The sequence below is a fragment of the Sceloporus occidentalis genome, unplaced genomic scaffold (assembly GCF_023333645.1).
Source record: "Sceloporus occidentalis isolate IW3139 unplaced genomic scaffold, rSceOcc1.0.p SCAF_7, whole genome shotgun sequence".
NCBI lineage: Eukaryota > Metazoa > Chordata > Lepidosauria > Squamata > Phrynosomatidae > Sceloporus > Sceloporus occidentalis.
Window position 1 is genome coordinate 47,441,112 of NW_028316987.1, and position 26,709 is coordinate 47,467,820.

Here is a 26,709-nt window from a genome sequence, read left to right on the forward strand (position 1 = left end):
AGTGCAGGTGTTTCTCTATGCATAATAGAGGATAATAACAGTGATTGCTACTAGATTCTATCTTGGATACATCACAGGTAGGAAAAACATGGGTGATTCCTAAACAAGTTAGATGAGTAAAAACAATCTTGACAAAAGCCATCTGCTGTTCATATTTCCAAGGATACAAGATAAAGATCTGCTCTGCTTCTACCTCTGCTGTGTACCCTAATTCCTGTGGTATTTCTGTTACTAATTCTGCAATGAATGGGCTTTTTCTTCTTTTTACATTGTATTCTTATTCTTCTCCACCAGACTGGAATATAGTATTTCTGTTGCCCACTCTGCAGTATCTTTCACTTATTTATATTTGTATTCCTCTGTTCCTCCAAGGAATATACATCCTACTCCCTGTTCCTTTATACTCACAGAAACCCTGTGGGATAGAAGAGACTAAAAGATATTGACAGGTGCTAAACTAGGATTTGAAGCTGAGAGTCCATCCTGATGCTACATTACACTCTCTGATAGATTTATTTACACATGGTTGTGTGTCATATTGCTTGTTAATTTTTATGTGCATTAATTGTATTACATACCAGGCCCATGTATGAAAGCAATAGCCATATAAATTGGGCAGCTGCACATGTGAAATACTAGTATCTCTCATTTTGTGTATGGTGGAAAGGAATTGGTATGTTATCATTCTACACACACATGAATTATTCTTGCTGCCTATTAGAACCAGGTTACCTGTTCTTTGAATTGAGCAAATATTGATAGTTTTTGCATTTTCGCTGTGAGGAAAAGTACTTATTATGCAAGGTTTGACTCTTGTTTTGCTCCATCTTCCCTCACATAAGAAATGGCAATTCTTCACTGTCACTCTACTTACTGTTAAAAATATCTGTAATAGAAAAGTTAGATGCTCATGTTCATCTTAGGGAATTAAATATCTTATAAGCTTGGTCATATGGTTCATTGTTTGAATAAATTATAGGAAACCATTTTATGGTTGCAAAAGGCTCTCGCCCTCAGCTCAGGATTATCTACACTAATTGGTCTATAGGGTGTTTGGGCAAAAGTTTTCCCATATCCTGCTGCATTATAAAACTGGAGATGTCAAGAATTTAACTTGGGACCTTCTGAGTGCCCCTTATTATCAAACTACACTCTTCCAACACAACAGCCTGGTAGAAAATGAGACATGAAAACAGAAAAAAACCCCATAAAACAACAGCTAGGGAGAGCTTTTGCCATTGTCCAGTCACTTTTGTCTGCTTTCCTGATTTATCACTGCCACTTCTAGAGCAAGAAGAGAAAAACGCCTAAAATGCCCTTCAGTGTAAATAAGTTTGCCACCATAGAGGGTTGTGGTAATATGAACTGAAGCTAATGCAAATAATTAAGAAACTTGTTATCAGCCTTGTCCATGAAACATTCTACTGTTGCTATAGAGTGCAAAGTAATTATAGTACATTGCCATTTAGGTAGTTTGAATGAATTTTCCACAGCTGCTACTAGCAGATATACTCCCACGCACACTGTATGTAGGTTAATTTTGGCATGCCTCCTTGAATCAGGAGAATTGTGGGGGATTTGAAAAGCCTCCTGAGAACACTATAGAACATAATCAAACTGTAAAAACACTTGGGCTAGTTTGCTGTTTCCAAAACACAACTCCAGAACACTGTTTATGTTTTTCAAATATATCAAAGCAAAGAATAAGGTGCAAGAGTATTTGAACTTAGTTTTGATGATGAAAAATAGCTCTCAAGAGACTGATGTTATGATCCGTTCATGAAGTCATAGTAAGAGTTGCATGGTGGAGCATGTCCAAAATGTCACATGGCCTTAGAGAAAACCTGAAAAAGTCTCCAGTTAATTGTTAGAACCATTAAATCTAAGGATGAGTATCTGTTCTTTTGAGTATTCCCTAACTAACATATGCTTTAGATACATGGAGCTGCTATGATTTTTAAAAGGATAACTGGGCAATATTAGAATGGAAGTATCATGCAACATCTTGGATCTTTTGCGCTAAAGTGGGGGGAAATCGCTTATTGGTGAGAGCCCCCTAATATCTTAACAAGGCAAGATTCTGTCTGAGGCTTGATTCCAATTCTCGGTAATTGACAATACTTGTTAATATACCTCCTCTTTACTGCTCTCCTGTACTTTGTTTCTGTTCTTCTGTGCCAAGTGTGGTGTGATGATTTGAGAGTTGGACTACAACTCTGGAGACCAGGGTTCAATTTCCACTCGGCCATGAAACTAGGTAACCTTGGACAAGTCACATGTTCTCAGCCTCTAGGGAAGGCAATGGTAATCTTCCTCGGAGCAAATCTTGCCGAGAAAGCCCTATGATAGGGTCACCTTAGGGTTGCCATAAGTTGGAAAATACTTGAAGGCACAGAACAACAACCTAACTATATCACTGTCATCTTTTACTACATTTAATACTGGTTTAAAATTCTCTGTTGTTTCCATTGTTAATACATCTTAATGCATCTTAATTTAAAAGATGCACCAAAATTAGGACAAATTACATCCTTGCTTGTTTAAAAAAGGGTTGGGGCAGGGTCGTCTACCCCCCACCTTGTTTTTGCTTACGGCTTGCGAAGTTGAAGTGTGCCAAGACCATAATTGCTTTGCTGTCATGCGTGATAAACTGCTGCGTATGCAATATTAATGAAGGTTTTCCCCAAGTCTGGCAGTAATGGCCTCAGCTCTTGAGCCCTTGGCCTGGCCTCTCATCATGCAAAAGCAAATCACTGACAAAGAGCGCCTCACATGAACCATCTCTGGTTGATTACAGCCTTTTGGAGTGGAGTGTCCCTCTTGTAATGCAGTGCTCCATTTTATGCAGTAAAAGTGCTAACACAACTCTTATTTGACAATGATGAGGGTAAAGCTGAAATGACAGCACTGATCTATATGAACTTTGCAGAGGAAGATTTTACTTCTTATATTTTTTGTTTTTCCAGTCTATTTTCCAGTCTTTCTATTTTTCTAATAGAACAGCTTGTGGGATGTTGTTGTACAAAGGAAACAAGTGTTCTTTCCCCCAAATACAATGATAAATTTTAAAAGATGCATATTAACTCTGTAGCAAACTGAAGTGAAAACATAGTGCAGAATGTAAATCTATGAAGAATATTACTTGGAACTGGTGTTTTTCCCTGCAACCTTTTTTTGGTTTTTGATTTTTTTCAGGTTTGGCTTAAGGGGTGACTAAATACTTCTGCTGTACCCTGAAAAAGCATGCAGCTCTTTAATAAGTTCAGCATCAGCAGTATTTTGAACACAATTTGTGGGACCCAAAAATGCAGCCACATTCTACATTGTGCAATGGAATCTGTAGTGACAAAACAACTGAATTCTAAACATCAAGCAAACGAGATCCCAGAAAGGAAAAATATACATAATAATAATAATTATTTTTATCCCGCCCCTCTGTGCATAGTAATCAGGGCGGCTTACAGCATTAAAATACACAATCCATATTCCCCAATCCTACCCCCCTTAAAATCCCATTAAAGAATCTGCAGTATAAAACATAACTTAAAATAATACAGAATAAAATAATAGTACATACAGCAAAAGATCAGGTCCAATAATTAGATATTCTTCTTGGTAGCCGGATATCTGTTCAGGAAAGATCTGCCAGAAGAGATCCATCTTAACAGCTTTTTAAAAGCTGTTTAAGGTGGTTATATGACGGATCTCATCTGGCAGGCCGTTCCATAATCTGGGAGCGGTTGCTGAAAAGGTCCTCTGGGAGGTTGCAGCCAATCTAGTTTTTATAGGTTGCAGCATTCCTCCCAGAGGACCTGAGTATGCAGGGTGGATTATAACGGAAGGAGACAGTCCTAAGGATAGGTTGGACCCAAGCCGTTTAGGGCTTTAAAGGTTGTACCGCACCTGGAAACTAATGGGCAGCCAGTGGAGTGATCTTAGGATCAGTATTATATGGTCTCATCTAGTTGTCCCAGAGACCAATCTGGCTGCCATATTCTGTACTAATTGCAGTTTCCTGATCAAGCACAAAGGTAGCCCCATGTAGAGTGCATTACAGAAATCAAGATGCGAGGTTACCAGTGCATGCACTACACTTTCAAGGTCCCTGACTTCCAGGAAGGGGCACAGCTAGTGTATCAGCCGGAGCTGATAACAGGCACTCCTGACCATTGCATTTACCATTTGGAGTGACAGATCTAGGAGCACCCCCAGAGACTGAGAATACAGAACTTAAGAGGAGTGTGACCCCATCCAGGACTGGAGGTTGTATCCCGATACCTGGGTTCATTTTGTCTGGATTCAGTTTTAATCTGTTTTTCCTCATCCAGTCTATTACTGCTTTAAGACAATCATTGAGAGAAGAGACACCATCTCAAAGTTGACGACTGAGGCATTAAGAAATATATCTGGGTGTCATCAGCATACTGATAACACCCCGCCCATGCCTTCAGATGATGTCTCCCATTGGCTTCATATATATATTGAATAGTATCAGGGATAGGATAGCGCCATGTGGGACACCACAATTACACTCTTTTCTTGGAGAGCAACTGTCCCCAAGCATCACCCTTTGGAATCTGCCCAAGAGGAATGAACTGAAACACTGCAATGCAGTACCTCCAATTCGTAGCCTTCTCAGGCTTCTTTTATAACAGCTGTCACAGGAACAGGCCACAATCATTAACTGCTCATTTTTAAAAATAGAAGATTATTGAACTCAATATTTCTAGAGTCTTTTACACCAAATGAGCCACTTGTCTCAAAGGTGCAAATCTCAATGCTGATGATCCCTGAAATACACATCAAATCCATCAGAAAATGATGTAAATGGCAGAATGAGGTGTGATAACTGCATTTAAAATTTTGTCATGAATAAAATACTGACAATGAACTAAAAAGGCCCTCAAAATACAAAGGGAACATAGGTTCATTTCTGAGGAAATATTCACATTACGCAAGTTAAAAATGCAATTTATAAAACACTCTTTCTGGCAATAGGTGCCAAAGCTAGGAGAGGCAGTCATAAGAAGCCGACATGTCCATTTCTACTAAGGATGTCATGGTTTGTGCTTCATTGTGGATTTTTTTTTAGCAATTCCTTGCCATAGATGAAGAGAAGCAGAGTACATTTACAACCTTCAATGTTTTAGGCAGCTGCTAATTCACATTTTCTTCCCAGGTGGTTTTAAAGAAAGCGGAGCTAGCTCAGAGCAGGAATAAAATCCTGGCATTTATATTCCAACGATGGTAGTTTCTCTCCTTGTTGAAGGGGGAAAATACACCAGGATACTTAAGTATGACATTTCAGAATTTGTGGAATCCAAAAATGTTGGCTGACAGACTGTAAGCACCAGGCATTAAGCAGTGTAGAGATTATGGTTGTGGCTCCCAATCTGGTAAAGGAGGATGGAAAAAGTCCCAGGAGAAAGCACTCTGGTAGTCAGTCAACTTAAGAAAAGGCTTGGAGAGCCAAGAAGAAGCAGATCACCAATACAATGTTCAATCATGCATATCCCTGCTATCTCTTATCTTAGTATGGAACCTCCATGATTTGGTGCACATGCCATGCCCAGCAAAAGACTCACACAGCAGCATCTAAAAGACAAACAAAACAAAAAAAGAGAAGGGGAGAAGAAATTAGGATCAACTTGCCACCAAATAAATAAATAAATAACACCAGGTAATTGATTTTCAAAGAAAGCTTTGGAAATTTTTGGGACATGAAGATTCTGATGTCAATCTATATCTCTTCCATCACATAGTTGACAGGCGATGGCACCATCCAATACTATGTTTACACTGACATCTGTCATGATGATGGCAATGTCCCATTGCACTATATGTGTTAAATTAAACTTTGGATCGAAGATACTGTTTTAAAAATGTATGTGAAAATTTTTGAGGTATTTGGGAACCTCTGCCTCTTCACTTTCACTCCACTTACCCTTTAAAAATACTTTGGGTAGAGATTGGCAGAATTACGTCCACCTCCAATGAATGTTACTAGAAGTCACATTATATTCTTCCCTGGTGGACTCCCCACTTGATAAGGTATCAAATAGGTTGAGCAAATAGACTGTAATAAGGTCAGTTTTCTCTGTAGGCAAACTATTGATCATCTAAAGTTAAATAATGTGAGTCAAAGTGTGTGGTGTAGACTTAGGGTTTATTCACAACTAAACTGCACAACTAGAACAGGTTCATCCCTCTTTAAATGTCATGCTTCATCCTATGGAATCCTGGGATTTGCGGTTTTATGAAAGTAACTCAGAATCTCTATGCTAGATATTTTTTTTAATAGTACACTCTCCTGAATTACAGCATTAAAGCTTTCTGGCATAGAATGCAAAGTCCCTCACAAAACTATAAATCCCAGGATTCCACAGGATGCAGCCATGACAAGTGGATAGACCTGCAGTACTTATGCAGTGTGGATACACCCAATGTTGGTGCAATTCAATACTCACCTGTTGACTGAGTGACACAAGAGACTTTGTAGGACAGCCATATGCTCAAGATGCATAGGAATGATGCTAAGAAGCCAAAAGCCTGTTTAAAAGGACACAACAGCAAAAGCTATACATTACTTATGTCATCAAGTATATTTAAAATGTATCAACTATGTAAATTTGCATCCACCAAACTGGCATAAAATCTCTTGAACATGAATAAAACTATTTAACCATGCTGTTTTATGAACACTCCAAATGCTGAATTAATGAACATTCACGTACTTCATGAACTAGTTATGACCCAGAAGCTTTGAAATCTTGACTGCAGGGTTGCCATGCTATGACCATCCAGGGTGGGATCTGGCAGCAGAGGCATAATTTTGGTGAACGTATTTTCATTTTAAATGGCTATTGCATACACCTTACACCTCTCACACTATGGGGGAAAGTCTGGCAGTAAAGGACCCTGAACATTAGCCACTGGGAATGTTTTCTGGAGCTTCTATTTAAATTAAGAACACAAAACTCTATTTAAATTAATAAGATATCAAGCATATGGTTGGAATCATTAGCTTGATGAGCTAATCATTTGGTGAAAAGACCAGAGGCTACACTTGGTTCTTTTACAGCAAAGGAACAGACTTGATCAAAAGCAAAGCTTGTGATTGTGAGAAAAAGCACAAGAGTTACTGCATTTGGTTTGTGGAAATGCAGAGCTCCGGGTTCCGGTTTGGACTCCACTAAAAGAAATAAGCAGAGGAAGATAACTAGACAAGTTATTCCAGGTGAGGTTGACCAAAGCAGAATAGAGTGGTACTATTACGTGTCTTAATCTAAACCAGTGGTTCCCAAACTGTGCTCTTTAAGAGATTTTGGACTTCAGCTCCCAGAAGCCTCAGTCATCTTGGCCAATAGTCTGGGATTCTGGGAGCTGAAGTCCAAAATCCCCCTAAAGAGCACAGTTTGGGGACCACTGATCTAGACACTATACTCCTACTGATGCAGCCTAGAATTGCACTGGCTTTGTTAGCTGCTGCCCCACATTGCAACTCACGTTATTATTTATTTATTTATACCCTGCTCTTCAGCCACAAAGTCTCTCACATTCAGTCTCTGGTCCACAAAGGTCCAAAACACACTGCAGAAATAATCCAATTTGAGACTACTTTAACTGCCCTGGGAATCTTGGGAATTTTGGTTTATTGTGGCACCAGAGTTCTCTGACAGAGAAGGCTAAATGTCTCACAAAACGACAGTTCCCAGAATTCCCGAGCAGAGCCAGGGCAGTTAAAGTGGTCTCAAACTTGATTATTTCTGCAATGTTTTTGATCTAAGGCTCCTAGATCCTTCTTGCATGTACTGCTGTTGAGCCAGGTAGGACCCATCCTATATTTGTGTATTTTATTTTACTGCCTAAGTGCAGTACCTTACATTTCTCCCTGTTGAAATGCATTTTGTTAGTTTGGGCCCAGTTTTCTAATCTGCTAAGGTCACTTTGAATTCTGATCCTGTCCTCTGAGGTATTAGCTAACCCTCCTAATTTTATGTCATCTGGAAATTTCATAAGCATGCCCTATATTCCTTATCCAAGTCATTGATAAAGATGAATAGCACTGGGTCCAGGACAGAACCCTGTAGAATCCCACTGGTTATTTTTCTCCAGAATGAAGAGGAGTCATTGCTGAGCATCCTTTGGTTTCAGCCAGTCAACCAAGTACGAATCTACCTAACAATAGCACTGTCTAACCCGCATTTTACTAGTGTGTTTGCAAGGGTATCATGAGGGGCCTTGTCAAAGGCCTTACTGAAATCATGATATGCTACATCCACAGCATTCCCTTCATCTACCATGTTAGCAAACTTTATGTTGTCAGAAACCCATTACACCTAGCATAAGCCGCCAAGACAGTTCCAGTCAAGGTCGTATGCAAGACCTCCCCACACATTAACCAAAAATTTAGGGGTTTATGATACAAGCGATATACTATCACCTTATATGTGTGTAAAGAGCAGCTTATATGAAAAAAATTAGGCACCCTTCTCCACAAACCAAAGGCACCTGTGACCAGATGAAAGTAAATTCCTTAAAGCACTGTCAAGCAAACAGCCTCACCGCTCCAGCTGCAAGTCCTGCTGAATTGGAACTTTTTGCTGCTGCCACAATAGATGCAATGAGAAGCAAGATGGTACCTATTAGGTAATGGAGAAATTCCTGAAAATAAACATGCATAATCCAGTTTAGAAGTAACATTTCTGTGTGAATCATTTAAAGGCAACCCAGCCAAAGTGTTCTCATACTTGGAAACAAATTGTGGAAAGATGGAAACCCAAAACGATTCACTTTGGATAATATTTCCTGGATGAAAGGCAGGATCCAAAGATACTGCTGGATCCTCTCTACCTCAATCAGTTATGCATCAGGCACACAGTCAGAGGTTTGGACTTCTGCCTATCAGATGAGTGGTCTATGCTGTTCTTCTGCCTCTGGCCCCCTGGTGAGACCAAAGAGAAATGTCTAGGTAAAGTCCACTGGTAAAGGGCCAAAGTAACATTTCCAAGCTCTACCATCAACTGATAACAGGATCAGAATGGAAATCAAGCAGCAGGAACAACACCCAGGGATCTCCCTTCAACAAGCTAATTGCAGAGAATTTCACAAACCATCTCCCAAACAATCCAGATTCATGGGAATCTTGCTATATTTAAAAAAAATAACCAAGTTAAATCAAGGAAAGGGAGCAACACAAGGGTCCTTTTTACATCTTGATGTTATCTTTCTATGAGTACTGCCATCATGAACTGGCTGTCAGTAGTGAGTCATGTAGATTTAATTTTGTATGCCCTTGAATTTCATATAGAAATGTGATGCCTATGGATCACTTTTTTTGTCCAAGTGTTTACTATTTTATTTTAAAAGTTTGGGTTGTTTTTAGAAGAGTCAAAGCACAATTTGTGATACAGTACTACGCTTCTTAAATCCGACAAAAGTAATTTTGACTAAAAACATACTGCCAGTGGCCAGTTGATGCAGGTCAGTGTTCGGTAGATTCTGAAGATGTAGACAATGTAGAAGATGAGAATCATAACCAAGTCACAGATGGAGACAATTTCAAAAAAGCTGTAAGTACTGTGATCTGTCCACCAGGAGGCTCTGATGCAGATGAATCCTATCAGCAGCAATAACTGAAAGTCAATTGGCAAAGAAAGGGCTGTGTGAGGAATGCAAAAAGAAACAAGTTCCAAATGAAATAAAATGTTCAAAGTTAAAGTAGGAATTCTTGAAAAGTCAAATGAAAACCATTTCAATTAAAGGAAGATGACAAAACTTAAGAGCTGAGAGTGAGGACATATTGGCATAAGCCTAAGCAAATTTACTATATATGGCCTGGACCCTGTTAGTGACATACCCTTGGTTATACCCGTGTTAAGTACTTCAAAGGAATTTGCTGAAGGCAATATGGAATGCCATTACTACACATCCACAACAGTAGCAACTTCTCATCTGCAGGGATGTGTTCGAGGTCATTCTAACTGCCTTATACCTGGGGAAATAGGAACAACTTACATTGGGAGCAGAGGTGGCCATACCTTCCCCAGGTGTGTAACAGCAAACATAATACACCCAAGTGCACCCCTGTTGCTGAGCAGTAGCCTGGAAATGAAAGTGCAACTAGCGGCTCATTCCCACTGGCAGAATAACAGATCCACTCCGTGTTTGTAACGGATTTCAAAAGATCCCTCATTCTCACTATAAAAGGGGATTATTATTTTTTCCCTATTTGAATCAGTTTTCTTTTTTTCATCCCCATTTGTGCTGCTTCAAGCTGGGAATGGGGGAAGCTGGTGATGGAGCACAAGCCAGCGAGGGGAGAGAGCCAAGGCCAGGGACAGCGAGGAGGCACTGGGAAAGCCAAGCGGGGAAGGAAGGAAGGCACCAGGGGGATGGAGGAGGAGGATGAAGGGGAGGACGATGGGGTTTTTATAAATTAAAAAATAAAATTTGATTTTGCAATTACTTGCCTTGCAAATAGTTACAAAATCAAACAATCACATATTCTATCAATCACATATTTTATCAATTTAATTTTTTTAAAGAACACAAAAACACAGGCAGCACTGCAAGGGGGGGATGGTGGATCTGTCAAAACGTCACCTCTCTGCCATTTGTCCCTCCCCTCAGAAGAACCTTAAAATAACAGCTACCAAAAACCCTGGGCATTTTTGCTTTTGCTGTGCTTTATTTCCCCTGGAATCAATCAAATGAGGATCAGGATCAATTTCCAGTGGGAACTAAGGGCATATAGCTCGAATCAGGATTCTGAGCTTTTCATAGTGGAATGATTCCTAGGAACCCTCTGGCTGGAGGAAGTGGTGACAGAAGAGCAGCTTCTGCATTGCATCCTTTGATGGGTGTAAGTATGCTAGCAGGGACTTCAGCTTTGCCAATTATTGGATCTGACCCTGTAAGTCAATATGAATTCAATAAGACTTAAGAAGCCTGAATCCAGTTGTTAGTGATAACCAGAGCTGACCTACTGAACTAATTGGGGAATGTCAGGTCAAGATCTATGTAAATCCCAGTTTCAGTGAATCAGTTCTAGGCGTTGTTCCCACTACTGTTTAAACTGGATCTCAATTCGGTTTAAACCACAATGGTTCAGTGATTCGGAAAGGGGGCCCATGGTTTTTACCCATTTTTACCCATTCAACCCGCATCAAAAAGACGCAGGTAAAATGGGATTTTTTTAAGGCTGAATCAATTTATTTGGAAATAAATCTAATCAGCCCAAGTGGGAACCAGACGAAATAGAATCGGATTTGAAACTGTCTTGGTTCCCACTGGCAGCAGCTTTTTGGCCCATACCTCCATGCTGCGTCCTCAGTCCTCCCGGCCTGCCTCTCTCCTTCTGCTCCAGCCTCTCCTCCACCCCCAGTATGGCCAGGAGGACGTAGGGAGACATGGTGGGGAAACCACGTCTGACGCTTCCTGCACTGATTCTTGAAACTGGTGCAAACATAGTGAGAACCACACTGTTTGCTGAACCGGTTTCAGGAATCGGTGCGGGAAGCAAATCAAGAGGTAAGTGGGAATGAGGCCCTAGTTAGGACTAGCCATTGGATTTAGGTCAGGGTGGAAATCATGTATCCCTCCAGATATTGTTGAACTGTAACTTCCATCATCCCTCACCAATGGCAATGCAGGCCAGGGCTGCAGGCAGTCATCATTCAACAATATCTAGAGTGTATCAAAAGTGCCACCCTTAGGTCACAATATAAATACAGATATATTTGGTGCTACCAAGACTAAGGAGAAGGGTTAAAGATAGATGCAGGTGCATTTTTTTCCTACATGAAGACTTATGACATCAGGCACCATGTCAAATTTTGTTTCCTACCATACTGTCACATTCTGGATTACAGGAGAAGGACCTCATATTAAAAAAAAAATACAAACATGTTATGTGATTATGTTTAAAAAGAATTTTTTAACTTTTTAATAAGAAAGCATATACATACAAAGGCATCAACAAGCAATGGTACAAAGCCATTGTTGTTTTGTACGATCAACAAGTAGTCTTGCTAATGTTTGCTAAACATCTTATGAAAAGAAACAGATCCTGGATATTTACCTCTACATCAGAGGTACTCAAACTTTTTACCCTTGGCACCCTGCTTTACATTTACATGCAAACGTCGCTTCCCCCACTTGACATAGTATATGAAAAAAACTATTTAGTGTACATATTTTCATTTGCACATTCCTATATATTCACATTTTAACATTTTATAAGGAAATAACTTCATATAAATTAGAACAGTTTAAATTCTATATTTAACTCAATGCATGTGTAAATTTTACACATAAAAAAGTTTGGGAAGAGGGGTCAGAGCCTCCAAGCCTAGTGTCTGCCTTGCACAACTCTTGCATACCCCTGGGAGTTCTGTCCCACCATTTGAGAACCAGTGCTCTATGATATTTGCCATGCATAGCACTACTTTAAATACAGCAATGTAAATTATTATTTGGATTACAGTACTGAGATAATGGATTTATGGTATAGAAAGACACTTAAAAACACCACAAAGCAGACATCTAATTTTTGAAGAACACTAGTCATTATTATTATTGCGGGGCAATTTATATGTTAAGTTCTTAATGTGACAGAGGCAGCAGACATTTGGGATAGGGAAATGCTGCCTGAATCATGACATTATTTATCAAGTATACCCTAAAGGCACCAGATCCTGTCTGATCTTGGAAGCGAAGAAGGGTCAGCCTTGATTAGAAAACCCAAATACCAGGTGCTGTAGGTTATATTTCAGAGGAACAAACTGACAAAACTAGCTGTGAGTATTCCTTCCCTGGGAAAACACTAAAATTCAAGGGGCTGACACAAGTCCCCAGGCAACTTGAAGACATATACAGTCCCATTTCAAAGCCAATGATTGCATTCAGATGAAACATAAACTATGGTTCCTCACTCTGAAAATGAGCCTATGTAAACCCCCTTCTCCTTGTGGCATGCTAGAGTGAAGAATCGTTTTTTAATTTATTTCGTATGAATTATATTTTGTTAGTTGATCTGAATCGGGACAACAGCAGTCTGCTTTAACTAGAGTCTACAGAAATAAATAAAATTTGCTTGTTCTAATAAATTATGGTTAATATTAACAATCATTTATGGTTCAGCTGTAACCCTAAACAGGGGGTAGGATTCATGAAGCCCTCCAGATGTTGTTGAACTGCAGCTCCCAACATATTGGAGATTATCGCACTGCGTTCTGAGAACGTTCCTATCATCACGTGATGAGAACGTTCCTGGAACAGATATTACTGCATTAGTAAACTAGAACGTGATCAGAACGTGATCAGAACTGCATTTTACCGCACAGCGATTCCTGAAACCGTTCCGAGAACATATTCCACCAAGGCCGCCTCCGTCTCCTGATTGGCTGAAAGAATGACAGGCAGGGAGGCAGTGAAGCAGGCAGGCGAGCGACTGCAGTGAGGGAAGGGGTGTGTGTGAGAGAGAGGGGGGGGGAAGGAGGAGGGAGGGAAGGGAGGGAAGAAGGAGGGATCGGGAGGAAGGCAGGGAGAAAGAGAAATGAGGAGAGATGAGCCTTGCAGGTTACATCCCAAACCTCCTTTGCAAGGCTGGGAAGAAGGAGGAGCTCCATGCAGGTCTCTTCAAGCCGAAGAAAAGCAAGTTGCCAGGGAGGGGACTGGGCCAAGGGCAGAGCCCCGGCAGCCATAGCAGCTCTTTAAACCGGTTAGAAAAGAAGAGTCCTCTGCTGTCATCCCAATTCCCCATTTTGGCTGCTTGTCAGCCTTTTGCCTCCTGTGTGTGTGCGCATGTAATGTGTGCCTTCATAGAATCATAGAATTGGAAGAGACCACAAGGGCCATCCAGTCCAACCCCATTCTGCCATGCAGGAAATCACAATCAAAGCATCCCCAACAGATGGCCATCCAGCCTCTGCTTAAAGACCTCCAAGGAAGGAGACTCCACTACACTCTGAGGAAAGAGTGTGTTCCACTGTCGAACAGCCCTTACTCTCAGGAAGTTCCTCCTAATATTGAAGTGGGATCTCTTTTCCTGGAGCTTGCATCCATTGGTCCGGGTCCTAGTCTCTGGAGCAGCAGAAAACAAGCTTGCTCCCTCATCAATGTGACATCCCTTCAAATATTTAAACAGGGCTATCATATCACCTCTTAATCTTCTCTTCTCCAGGCTAAACATCCCCAGCTCCTTAAGTCGTTCCTTATAGGGCATGGTTTCCAGACCTTTCACCATTTTAGTCGCCCTCCTTTGGACACGCTCCTTTTTGAATTGTGGTGCCCAGAACTGGACACAATATTCCAGGTGGGGCCTGTGAGCTTCCCTCCCCGCTTTAATTCTTGTCTGGCTCTTTGCTATGGAATTCTGGGAGTTGTTTGCTTGCTTTTGTGTGTTGCTCCAAACAGAGGAGCTTTTGTGGGTTCCTTCCTGGAGGGAAGGAGGAGAAGGTCCTGGGCATCCCTGCCATCCTTGCCTCCTGCAGGCTGCCAGCACAGGAGCCCCGCTGGACATGACACTAGAGGCCCCCGCAGAAGCAGCCAGACCCTCTCCCTCTTGCTCTCTGCTCTGGCCCCTCTGTTTCCCTCTCTCTTTCTCTCTCTTTCCCTTCTTTCCTCTTCTCTCACTTGTCCCAACTTTCCTCCCTTCCCTCCCTCCTTCTTTCCCCCCTCACACACACACACCTTCCCTCATTGCAGTCGCTCGCCTGCCTGCCTCCCTCCCTGCCTGTCATTCTTTCAGCCAATCAGGAGACGGAGGAATGAGAGAACGGATTTGAGAACAGATAAGAATACCACACACACCTCTGTTGGAACGTTCTCATCACGTTTCAGCTCTCTGGGAACACATTCATATCTGTACCCTCCTGGAACACATTTGGAACACATTTAAGCGTTTTGAGAACCCAATTGGAACACATACGTGCGGTATACTCAAATGCGTTCTGTTCTCATCACGTGATGAGAACAGTCTCAGAACGCAGTGCGATAATCTCCATTGTTAAGGAAAATGCAACATGGGATATACAGTGAATGAAATAAAACTTGTATGTGAGAGTCAGGGTGATTCAGCAGAAGCAATTAGAAGCCACACAGGTGTAAAAGGTAATGCAATTAGCAAGTCCTGAATGCCAAGGACAGAAATGCAAAGTGGATAATTGAACACACCTGAGAATTGTTAAATGGTCAAGGCTGAGATGATGAAATCATTAATTCTGGGTAGAAACAAGAGAACCAATGAGAATGGATGTACACGCCCACTGGGTGGATACTGACAAGAGTGGGTGGTATGATCCAAGGACTATAATAATGGCTATGAATCCTAATGTATTTTGTGGGTAGTAGTGGATAGTAGTGAGGAGTTGTATTGGATAGTTTTGGAGCTGTATATAGTAGAATAAAGTAGATCTTTTATATAAGACTACTGAGTTGTCTGGTGTCTTGGGTGAAGATACAAGAGCCAGCTGGATCCTGAAGAAGTGGGAAGACTTCTGTGGAAGCAAGAGTGAGAAGGCTTGGAGAGTTTGTCAGGGTCTTCAGCCTATTCTCTGTAACTCTGCTGCTTTAGAGCAAAGCTTTAACCACTGACCAAAACTGGTCAGCGCCGGTGCGTAACAAGGTGGTGAGTTCGAGCCAGAGGTGAAGAGCTACAACTCCCATCATCCCTGACACATATAGCACCTTTGGCTGTTCTAACTAAGGTATCTGGAAGTCTAGTAACATCTGGAAGGCCATATAATTTCTATCTAAGACTTAAACCATTAATCAAAAAAGGTTGCAGAAGCTTCTCACTTCCTCCTTATAGCTATAGAAAGAGGCTGAGAAAGGTGAGGAAGTGAATGAGCCAAGATTCACCTAACATCATTGCCATAAAGAGAAATCATAGCTTGTTCTTGCAGCTGGATGAGACCAACATGTACAGCAAAATTGGATGGAGAAAGGTAAAATGACCAAACATGTTTAGCAGAGATCAAAAACATCCTGCCTTTTACTATTTCCTTATCTTACTGGTTTGTTTGAGGAACATACTTTGTTACTATTAAGATTCCAATAAAACTGAGCAGTTGACTGTTCTACTACATTGCACATGTTTAATGTGTGTCATTAGCAATGATTATGAACACTAGACATAAAAGTACAATGGGAGTCGTGTATTTTCACCTCTGCATTATAACTAGTATGCTTAGAGTGTCATTTACCTGTATTCTAGGAGCATTTGAATAACTTTTTTTAAATGCCAGAATCCTTTATGACCTTTTTCATAATGTAACTTTGCTTATACCTAGCTAAGTAGCAGCGGTGCTAAAAATCTGGTTGCTGAATTGTGAAGATGTGTAATGGGACCCTGGCAAGAGTGCCTGATATGCATTGGTGCTCAATACATACTATAACTGATGTAATGCACTTCAGGACAGATGTGATGTGCACTGGGACCCATGCAGTCAGTCCTGTTGTGCACACTGGGCCAGCTCTACTACATACTGTAGTATGTAATAGTGGCCCTCTACTGAATATGGATGTTGTGCAACTGTGCAAGTCTAATTCCTGCAGACCTAAATCCACTTATTAAGATGCGATGCTCCAATAAGATTGCAGCAAAATACTTTTTTAAAAAAAAAAAACCAAACTTCAGTATGAGACAAAGATAGAATTAAAGTCCAGTTATTGTACCTGATCTAATAAAGGCCAGAAGCACATGAATGAATATCTCCAGATTATGTGTGAATTTGAGAAAGGGACCTCATGAGAACACTTGGTGGGGCAAATTAGGCCCATAGGCCAAAGCTTCCATCTTGCTGCTTTACAGGGGACTCGTGGCTTTTGCTGACCCCTTCCTCCTCATGATAAATAATGGCAATAATACACAACATGATAGTACACTGTCTAGTATCACTACAGCTTGCTCTGTTTTACTTCAAGCTGCTTGTATGGCTTGACAAAATAAGGAACACAAGGTTACATCTTGTAAACCTTCAGCTAGGGACAGGTGAGTGTGGGACTTTGAGAGCTGTAGCCCAAAAAGTTAATCATGAGAGAGAGAGAGAGAGAGAAAAGAAAACAACCAACAGTAAAGCTGATCTTTCTACTAAAAAAACTATGAAAGCTTGCACATTTCCAAAGCACATCATAGATGTAATTTTTTAAAATTTTCTGGACAAAAAAGTTTTATTTCAGAGAGGTGGAGGCAATTTAAATCCTAAAAAGAAAAAAGTGAGCCTCAAAATTATTTCCCCCAGCAACATCTGGAATCCAGCCATCAGCAATATACACCTATATGAATATGAAAGACAAGAATTGCAACAAAACAGACTGCAACATGATACTTAGCACTTGAGCACAATGCCATGTTTAAACCTCTAAATATAAGGGTCACTATTTCCAACAGTATGTTACTTTGAACTTTTGACTGTTGCATGTTTAGCAGAACTAGCTGACAGTAAAACACCTCAACTTCCAGTTTGCTTCTACACAGGAAGCACACTGTTGGGAGTTCCTGTTTTAGAGATGACTCTGGGGAGTATTCTAGAACATCACCAGTGATTTCAAGAATGCCATGCAAATCATTGCAACTCTCCTAATATTTATACAGTCTGTCTTTCGAAAAACTCCTACTCAATATGTTTCTTGTATAAAAGTTTTAACAGGAAAATCAAGAACAGATTTCTGCTTTGGGAAAGGGTTGTCCTTTATGTCCTTCCTAATGCAAGCACTTGAGAGATTTTAAATGCAGAAGGTTTCAAATGTTGCTAAAGTAAACCTCCATTAAAAAAACAAAATACAGCCTAGCCACATGGAAGACAGATGGGGGCTTCATAGGTGCTCTTTAGTAGGAAGCCAGTTCTACTCATCGAAGGAGGTGTTTCTAGAAAACCACTGCAAGAGGAAAGTGATGCCACATCCATATATGTACTTGTTTACATTACTATTTTTTGATAAAAAATTGCACAGTTTCTGTCAAGACTTTCTAAGGAGCCATTCAAGTTTATGTGCTACTGCAAATGCTCCTCTTTCAAGATTTTTTAATGCAGGGGTTGGCAAATGAGTAGGGACCAAGAGCCAATTCCCCTCTATATTTTCTTCTGCAGCCCCTCTCAAAATGGTGATAGCAAATGTCAGCATTTTGATGGGGGCTGCAGAGGAAAATAGAGGCATAGCATAGAGTTCTGATATGCCATTGGGCTGGAGGTACTTTCACATGTTTTTATATATTTAGCAGATTTTCCGTCTGATTTTGGCACAAAAACTGTGAGAAAATCACACCAATTTTTGAGCCGGCGGCATTAGGGGACTGGAAAGGGGCTTCAGAGGCAATATATATATGGGGGCTATGTTTCATGCCACCTGCATTATGCCTATTCCTGTAGTAGAGCAATATTCCCCATCGAATAACTTCCAGCTGCATTGTACTACAACCCCATCACCCCCAGGCAGCATAGCTACAACTAAGGTGCCACACTAGATTTTATAAGCCATAACATTAACTTTCCTCATTCATCACTTCACATACAAATTGCACCCTGATATGTTGTGCTGCAGACACTGTAAGACAACTTCTGCTGGTTGTTGCACAAGAGCTCACTTAACAACACTACTAGAATTTGTGACTTTCTACTGTTGGCTCTTTGAATCCAAGAATGGTTCAGAGAAAGACAAAAAACAACAACAAAACCATAGAAGTTGTTTCCTGCTCTTGCTTTCTGCCCAGAGTAAGAAGACACACCAAGAGAATAGTGCCACTAGCAGCTGGCATTGAAACTGGGCACATGTACATTTGTTAATAGAAAACATATCCAGGGGTAGCCATGTAGGCCATGCAGCAAAGTATAACTTCAAAAATCCACAAAACAGTAATATTGGAGCAACCAAAATGGACAAAATATAGGTTGCAAACTTTTGAAGCTCCACTAGCTTCTTCATCAGGCAAAGATCTTAAAAATCTAATTGCTATTAGAGGCACTGTGAAAAAGATGTTTTACATTATTTTCTACATTCATGGGAACAACTTAATTATTTGCCAGAACCTTATATAATAATATTTGTCACCTTTCCTTATGAACTGCTTTGCTAGAAATAACAGGAAAGGTATCCCCAGGAAATAATAATAGTGACTTTACATATCACTGATTTCCTACATGGAAAGCATTTCCACATTGGGAAATGTATGGAGAAGCCAGTACAGATAGTCAGGTGTAATAGACCTATATGCCTATAAGTTACTTGACAATCATGCAGTTAAGGGACACTGGTCCAAAACACACTGTAGAAATAATCCAGTTTGAGACTGCCTTAACTACCCTGGCTCAGTGCTAGGGAATCCTAGGAACTGTAATTTATTGTCTCACCAGAGTTCTCTGACAGAGAAGGCTAAATGTCTCACAAAACTACAGTTCCCAGAATCTCCTAGCATTGGACCAGGGTAGTTAAAGCAGACTCAGACCAGATTATTTTTGCAGGATGTTTTCGACCTGAGAATCTTAGCCCTCTGTGGTTTGTGTCAATTACTGTACATGTAAATTATACACATACACACCTTTGGCCATGTAAATAAAAAGAGACATGCTTTGCCTAAAGACTAAAATAACTATTTTCAGGATTATCTTTTAAGTCTTTCTCTATTACATTTGATTATTATTTTGTTGATACTGCCTGAAATCCTACACCATGCTGGCAGAGCCTGCAGAGTCCCATATCCTCACCTGATTTTAGCCCCAGAAGGGCAACTGCTGCTGCTTACCAGCAGGTAGGAGAAAAAGGGGCAGAAAGCAACAGCTTGGCTTGGAGGCAGAGAAGAAACAAGGGTGCAGTCAGAGATGGAGTACATCCTACTTTTATTTCCCTTCAGAGCCAAGACCTGCGGCACTTCATCATTAGAATTGGCTCCCCCTCTTTCACCTACCCACAGCAACAACATCCCCTCCTGTGGCTTGATAGCTGTGAAGGGAGGGGGGTTGTATAGGGTGAAAAGGGTTAGAAAATACCATCTCTGTGCCATATCCAATGGTGGCATGGTGGTTTGAGTGTTGGACTATTACTTTGGAGACCAGGGTTCAATTCCCCATGCAGTCATTAAACTCACTAGGTGACCTTAGTCACATCACATGCTCTCAGCCTCAGGGGAAGGCAATGGCAAACCATCTCAGAAAAAATCTTTCCAAGAAAACCCCATGATAGGTTTGCCTTAGGGTTGCCATAAGTAAGAAATGACTTGCAGGAACACAACAACAACAGCCCTGCCTAAAAAGACACTTTTGAGTGCATATGTCACTAACAGGTGCTAACCACTCTTTTCATTTTAGCTGTATTTTTGTATTATTGGCCTGCAACCCACTCTGAGAACCACAAAATTGTTTATTAATTTTTTAGTTAAAGAATTAACTATGAGCTAATGTGGTATGGTGATCTGAGTGTTAGATTTAGACCTGGAATCAAAATCCTACTCATAGTTAATTAATAAACTGAGACTTATCACCCACCCAGCCTAGCATGGACGGGAATCTCTTCAAAGACTTGGGAGTGCTAGTGTAGTGTATGGAAAGGTGTATTGTAGCAAACGAATATTGTAGCACCTTTGAAGCTGACAGAAAGAAGGAGGTTTGTAGCATAAGCTTTCATAGACTTCAGCCTACTTCTTGAGATGCATTTGAGGAAGTAGACTGAAGTCTAGGAAAGCTTATGCTTTCTTTCTCCCAGGTGGTTTCAAAGGTGCTACAATATGCCTTTGCAAAGTAGGAGAATAAAATAGGATTAAATCCCTAGTTATCTCTTTCTCTCTCTCTCTCTCTCTCTCTCTCTCTCTCACACACACACACACACACAGGACACATGCATCTGTCTGTCTGTCTGTCTGATTGAGAACTATGAACAGAAAGATTCTAGTTAGGAAAACAACACTATGAAGCAACATCAAATAAGTGAGTGAAAGCCTGGGTAGCTTTCCTCCTATACGAGACATTGGTTGCCGCTTAGACCACTGGGACTGTGGAAAAGGGTGCAGTGGGAATAAAATTTCAGGACTTGTTTAAAGCAGGAAGGACTATGCTGTCTGCCACAGCTCCTGGATACTTGAAGGATGAAGCATTAAAGTTTTAAATGTTTTCAAGTTTAACTGTTGCATCTGACAGATTAGCACAGAGAAAAGCCAGATAACAGGGGGGAAATAGCCAAGCAGGAAATGGGTATTTCCCCCTCTCTGATGGAGTTTTTAGCAGTTGTCTTGGCTTCATTGTTCAAAATGGCTGAGATTTTCCTATGGAGACCTCATTGTGTTTTGCTGGTAACCGTGTGTGGTAAGGTAAGATGAAAGCACCAGAGCTCAGTAGAATTTATTGCAATGTGATTAAGATTAGGAATGCAGCCATGATGATCCTAACAAATTGGCTAGTATTTATTTATTATTATAGATGAAATTATGGTGTAGAATGGCACCCTTTACCATGTGTGTGTATACACCAGAGATGGACAATTGTGGGCAGACAGGAGGGGGCACTTCCAGGTTGGGCAAATTCTCAAGGATCCAACTTTTGTTGAATACACTGACACACAATCATAAACTCCTGGACTCCAAAGTTTCCCATTATAGCACTGGTTTGTGCCAGCTGAAGGCTTGTGTGAAAGGTAGGCACTCTCTTTTTAAACTGAGATTTTGAAAAGGCCGCTTCCTGTCTTGTCTATTGATCTCAGTGGTTTTGCATATGGCTGGGACGGAAAAGGGAGGGGAAAGTGGAAAAGAGAGGGAGATAAAGGATAAGCCACTATGCCAGTGGTTCGCAAACTGGGTTGGGACCCCTGGGGTGTGTGTGCTAGAGTTGCTCAAAGAGGGTGCAAGACATGGAGGATGATCCCTCCTCTTCCTCTGTCACACTCTTCTCTTTTTTTACATACTTGTATATACTCACGTCTACACAAGACAAAAGAATGAATGTTTCTACAGGACTTTGTGTGTAAGGGAGTAAATGAGTAAATGTGTAAAAGAAAGAATGAAAGAGCATTACTGAGCGTGAAACAGTATCTGTGAGCATTGATGCATGTTCTGAGTGTGGCTGTGTGAGACAGTATGTGTGAAATCTACACATGTGTTGAGTTAGGTTGGTATTGAACTTATTTAAATAACATTTTCATATGGGTCATTGAACAGATCAAGCCTGAACTGTCCCTGGGAGCCAAGTTGACCAAATGGAGGCTGTCGTACTTTGGCCATATCATGAGAAGGCATGAATCATTAGAAAAGACAGTAATACAGTTGGCCCTCCACATTTGTCGCTTTGATTTTTGTGGATTTGATTATTTGTGGTTTTCATTATACCACCTCAAGGGGAGGGTATGCAACAACTGCATGTCACCAGGAGGACCTGATGTCCTAACCACAAAGAAGGAAAAGGCACCACAAAATGTAGGACATTCAAGAAAACCATTGGACATGACCAAATAAATGCTAAAGTCACTCACAGAAATGTAAATCCATGCGTTGTAGTCATGCTCAGAATTGAGGACCTTTTGGAATTCCTCCTGGGCAGGAGGTTGAAATGGAGGGTGTGTCTAGGGAAAGGAGGAGGTGTCTCTGGTTGCCCTGCATATAGATGCAAAAGGGATCTCAGGAGTGATAACTACTCCTCTAGGCCAGTCCCATTCCCTCACAGGGAGGACTTTGGCACCAATTCCTAGAGATTGAAGGCTTGGGGCAGCAGTTCCATGTGCTTTCTGAATGTTTGATGGTTTGATATTACCCTCTGCCCAACAGAGTGGGCAGCAGTACCAAGTTTAATCAGCTGGTGAGTGGTAGAAAGAAAGAAACTCCAAACCAAGAAACTTGGTGGTGGGGTAAGCGGAGGCTAAGAGGAGTCTTATTATTGCTGCTGCTGAATGAAGCTTGTCCCTCTAGAACCCTCCTAAACAGGGTGACAGATGTCCTCCTTTTCCAGGACGTATCATCCATTCCAGCCTCCTGTCCAAGTGGAATCTCAAAAGGCCCTCTATTTTGAGCATGACAAAAAAGCATGCATTTATATCTCAAAGGTGCTACAAGATAGCTCTACATATTATTATTGCATCTAAATGCATCTGAGAAAGTAGACTGAAGTCTGGGAAAGCTTATGCTGCCAATTTCTTTCTTCCAGTGAGTCTCAAAGGTGCTACAAGATCCTACAGACTAATCTTTAAAAGAAGTTGGCAGTATGAACTTTCGTAAACTTGAGCCTACTTCCTCAGATGCCTTTCTGTTTCTATGTGTGCTTTTGGCTTTTCTTTGGTCAGATCCTGAAGCCAGTCCAGTGCCCCCGTCCCCCTCTTGCCCAGGAGTCCTCCTTTTCCAGGACGTGCCCTCCATTCCAACCTTCCCCCCAGGAGGATCTTCCTAAAGAGGGAACTCAGGAGCAGGCATTTCTGTTTCTAGGGGGAAAGTGTGGCTTTTCTCTGGCCAGCTCCTGCAGCCCCAACTCTGTCCTACATTCTGTCCAGGGAGGATTCCAAAAGGTCCTCCATTTTGAGACTGCCTCGAGCCTTGTGTGGGTGGTTGTGGCCATCCTTGCAGGTCCTCCATTGGGGGAGTGGGCTGGAGGAGTTCCCTTACCATCTGGGCCCCCTTGAGCAGGGCTGAGCGGGAGCCCGCGTAGCCTCGGTCCAGCAGCCCTGAGTCCGGCCCCGAGGAGGAGGAGAAGGAGGAGGAAGGGCCCGGGGAGCCTCCGCTGCTGGACTCGGTCCGCACCGTCCCAGGAGCCATGCCTGCCTTGCGCTGGCCCTCTGCCCTGCTCCCCCCTTCCTTCTGCTGCTGCTGCCTGCCCTTGTGGCTCCAGAGGCGGGACTGGGCAGGGCAAGCCCTAGCTCCGGGGCCTCCCAGGCACAGCTGGAGGGGCCCCCAAATGTGGTCCTCCTCCTCCTCCTCCTCAGCCCCAAGGAGGAGCAGGCAAAGGCCACAGGGGCAGGCCCTGGCCCAAGCAAAGCCCCAGACATTCCCCCAGGAGAGGAAGGCATGCTCCTTGGGCCAGGACTCAAGAAAAGTTCAAAACACTCCCAGAAAGAGAAAAACATGCTTAGTCAGGCCCACATGGGAGGACATGCCAGAAAAATAGGGGACATGATGACCAAAGACTTAGCCAAAAACACTCAGAGAAAGAGAAAGGCATGCTTCAGGCTCCAAAGGGAGGACATGACAGAAAAAAGGGAGGACACAACTAAAGAAAAGTTCAAAACACTCAGAGAAAGAGAAAGGCATGCTTCTCAGGCCCAAAAGGGAAGACATGCAAGAAAAAAGGAGGCCACGACCAAAGAAAAGCTCCATTCACAGAAGGAGAAAGAAAGGCATGCTTCTTGGGTCAGACTCCAAAGGGAGGACATGACTAAAGACAAGTTCGAAACACTCCCAGACAGAGAAAGGGATGCTTATTAGGCTCAAACTGGAGGACATGACAGAAAATGTGTGGCATGACCAAAGAATAGCCAAAAACACTCACAGAAAGAGAATGGCACGCATGCTTCTTGTCCAGGCTCAGAAGGGGGGACATTGAGGAAAAAGGGAGGACATGACTAAAGAAAAGCTGAAAACACTCATAAAAAGTGAAAGGCATGCTTCTTAGGCTCCAAAGGGAGGATGTACCAGAAAAAGGGAGGACATGAGCAAAGAAAAGTTTCAAACACTCACAGAAATAGAAACACATGCTTCTTGGTCAGGCTCCAAAGGGAGGACATGCCAGAAGAATGTGGGACATGACCCAAGAATAGCTAAAAACAGAGAAATATAAAATCTATGCTTCTTAGTCAGGCTCCAAATGGAGGACCTTTTGGAATTCCTTAAGGACAAAGGCTGAAATGGAGGACAGGATTTGGGACCCCGGAAAGCCATCCCCCCCACCCTTTCCAGAGTATATTATTCCCTTAAACTTGAGGACTTGAGCTTTCACAGGAGGCCAAGCTCCTTTGAGAACCTCTATTACTGTTGTTGTGGGCCTTTCCAACTCAAACCGCCATGGCCAGGGGCATCCTCCTTTTCCAGGACACACCTTCCATTTCAGCCATCTGTCCAAGAGGAATTCAAAAATGCCTTCTATTTTGAGCAGGACTAGGAAGCATGGATTTATATCTATATGCGTGTTTTGAGTTTTTCTTTGGTCATGTGCATCATTTTTCTCAAATGCCCTTCATTTTTGTGGTGCCTTGCCTGCTTTGGCAGTTGGGACATCTGGTTACCCTGGACTCATGGTGACCCTATCATGGATTTTTTATGGCAAGTTTCCTTAGAAGGGGTTTGTCATTGCCATCTTCTGAGGCTGAGAGAGTGTGACTTGCCCAAAATCAACCTGCTGATTTCCATGGACTCAAACCCTGTTCAACCCTGGTCTAATGCTCAAATCACTAACCCATGCTGGCTTTCCTGCTGTCAAATATTTAATGCTATTGGTAGTCTGAGAAAGGGGTTGTCAAACCTGTATTTTGCACAAGAAACTCAGAAACAACCCCAAATGAAAACCACCCACAAAGGCCAGATGTAGTGTTGGCCTTAAGGTGAGGGAATCCAAAATCTATTTGAGGGCCTTTTTAGGCCTTGACAGAAAGGCTGCAAAGAAAACAAAAATGTGCAAGTGTTCAAGTTCTCCAGAATTCTTGGTCAGGTTGCATGGGAGGAAAGGAGCAAAGGCTGTTTGGCATCAAAGCTAAACAGTCTGCATTTAGTCACAAGATGGAATGCTTAAGAAGAGATAAGAAGACATCCAAACTAGGCTGTACTACTTGCTGCAATATTGTGTGTGTGTTGTGTGCCTTCAAGTCATTTTCGACTTATGGCGACCCTAAGGCGAACATATCATGGGTTTTTCTGGGCAAGATTTGTTCAGAGGTTTGCCTTTGCTTTCCCCTGAGGCTGAGAGAGTGTGACTTGCCTAGTGGTATTCATGGCTGAGCTGGGTATCAAACCCTGGGCTCCAGAGTTGTAGCCTAACACTCAAACTACTACACCACACTGGCTCTCTGTTTGGGTGTAAAGATAGATTATGCTTATTTTATGTGTTCCTGATTGTCCTGATGGTGGGATTTGTCCAGATTTAGTTGATTTTTATTTTCTGTTTGGTCTATGAAGTAGCCTTAACATCCACCCTCCAATAAATACAGTGGGCCCTTGGTAGCTGCTTGGTTTTGGTTCCAGAACTTCTCGTTCCATTATATACACTGGTGTAGTAAAATGGCGTCTTTTATATAAAATGGAAGAATTAAGGTTTGCTTTTTGGAATTTAATACACACAATATATATACAAACTATGGATGGTTGGATCCATGGATGCCACATCCATGGATACAGAGGGCTGACTGTATTAAAATCCTATCAGTTAATCTTTTAAGATATGTGTCCTTTTCAGAGTATTATTCAAGACAGCTCTCTTAGTGAAAGCTCACTGTTAACATAAATGTAAGAGCCAGTGCGATGTCATGGTTTGAGTGTTGGACTATGACTCTGGAGAGCTCTTTGAGGATGGAGCAAGCTTGTTTTCTGCTGCTCCAGAGCAGTGTGTGTATGTATGATACGCTCTTAGCCTCAGAGGAAAGCAATGGCAAACCTCCATTGGAAATGACTTGAATGTACAGAACAAGGGATCTCTACATTCTAATATTATGAGAGGAAGAGAAACATTCTGTGCACCTTTTCACACAGAAGAAACTGACTAAATATTTTTAATACAAATGGAATAAAAACATTTGAAAATGTTTGCAGTATTT

General features: G+C 41.7%; 1 protein-coding gene across 1 annotated transcript; it reads right to left on the minus strand.

Annotated features, from left to right (window-relative positions):
* Positions 1 to 1,319: 1,319 nt before the first annotated feature.
* On the minus strand, positions 1,320 to 23,725 carry LOC149309704 (CKLF-like MARVEL transmembrane domain-containing protein 7). Its single transcript, XM_089532883.1, is given in 7 exon segments — positions 1,320 to 1,397; positions 1,399 to 1,563; positions 1,565 to 1,599; positions 6,468 to 6,549; positions 8,566 to 8,664; positions 9,462 to 9,635; positions 23,576 to 23,725. Coding segments are annotated over 7 exon segments (783 nt in total).
* Between the last annotated feature and the right edge of the window lie 2,984 nt (positions 23,726 to 26,709).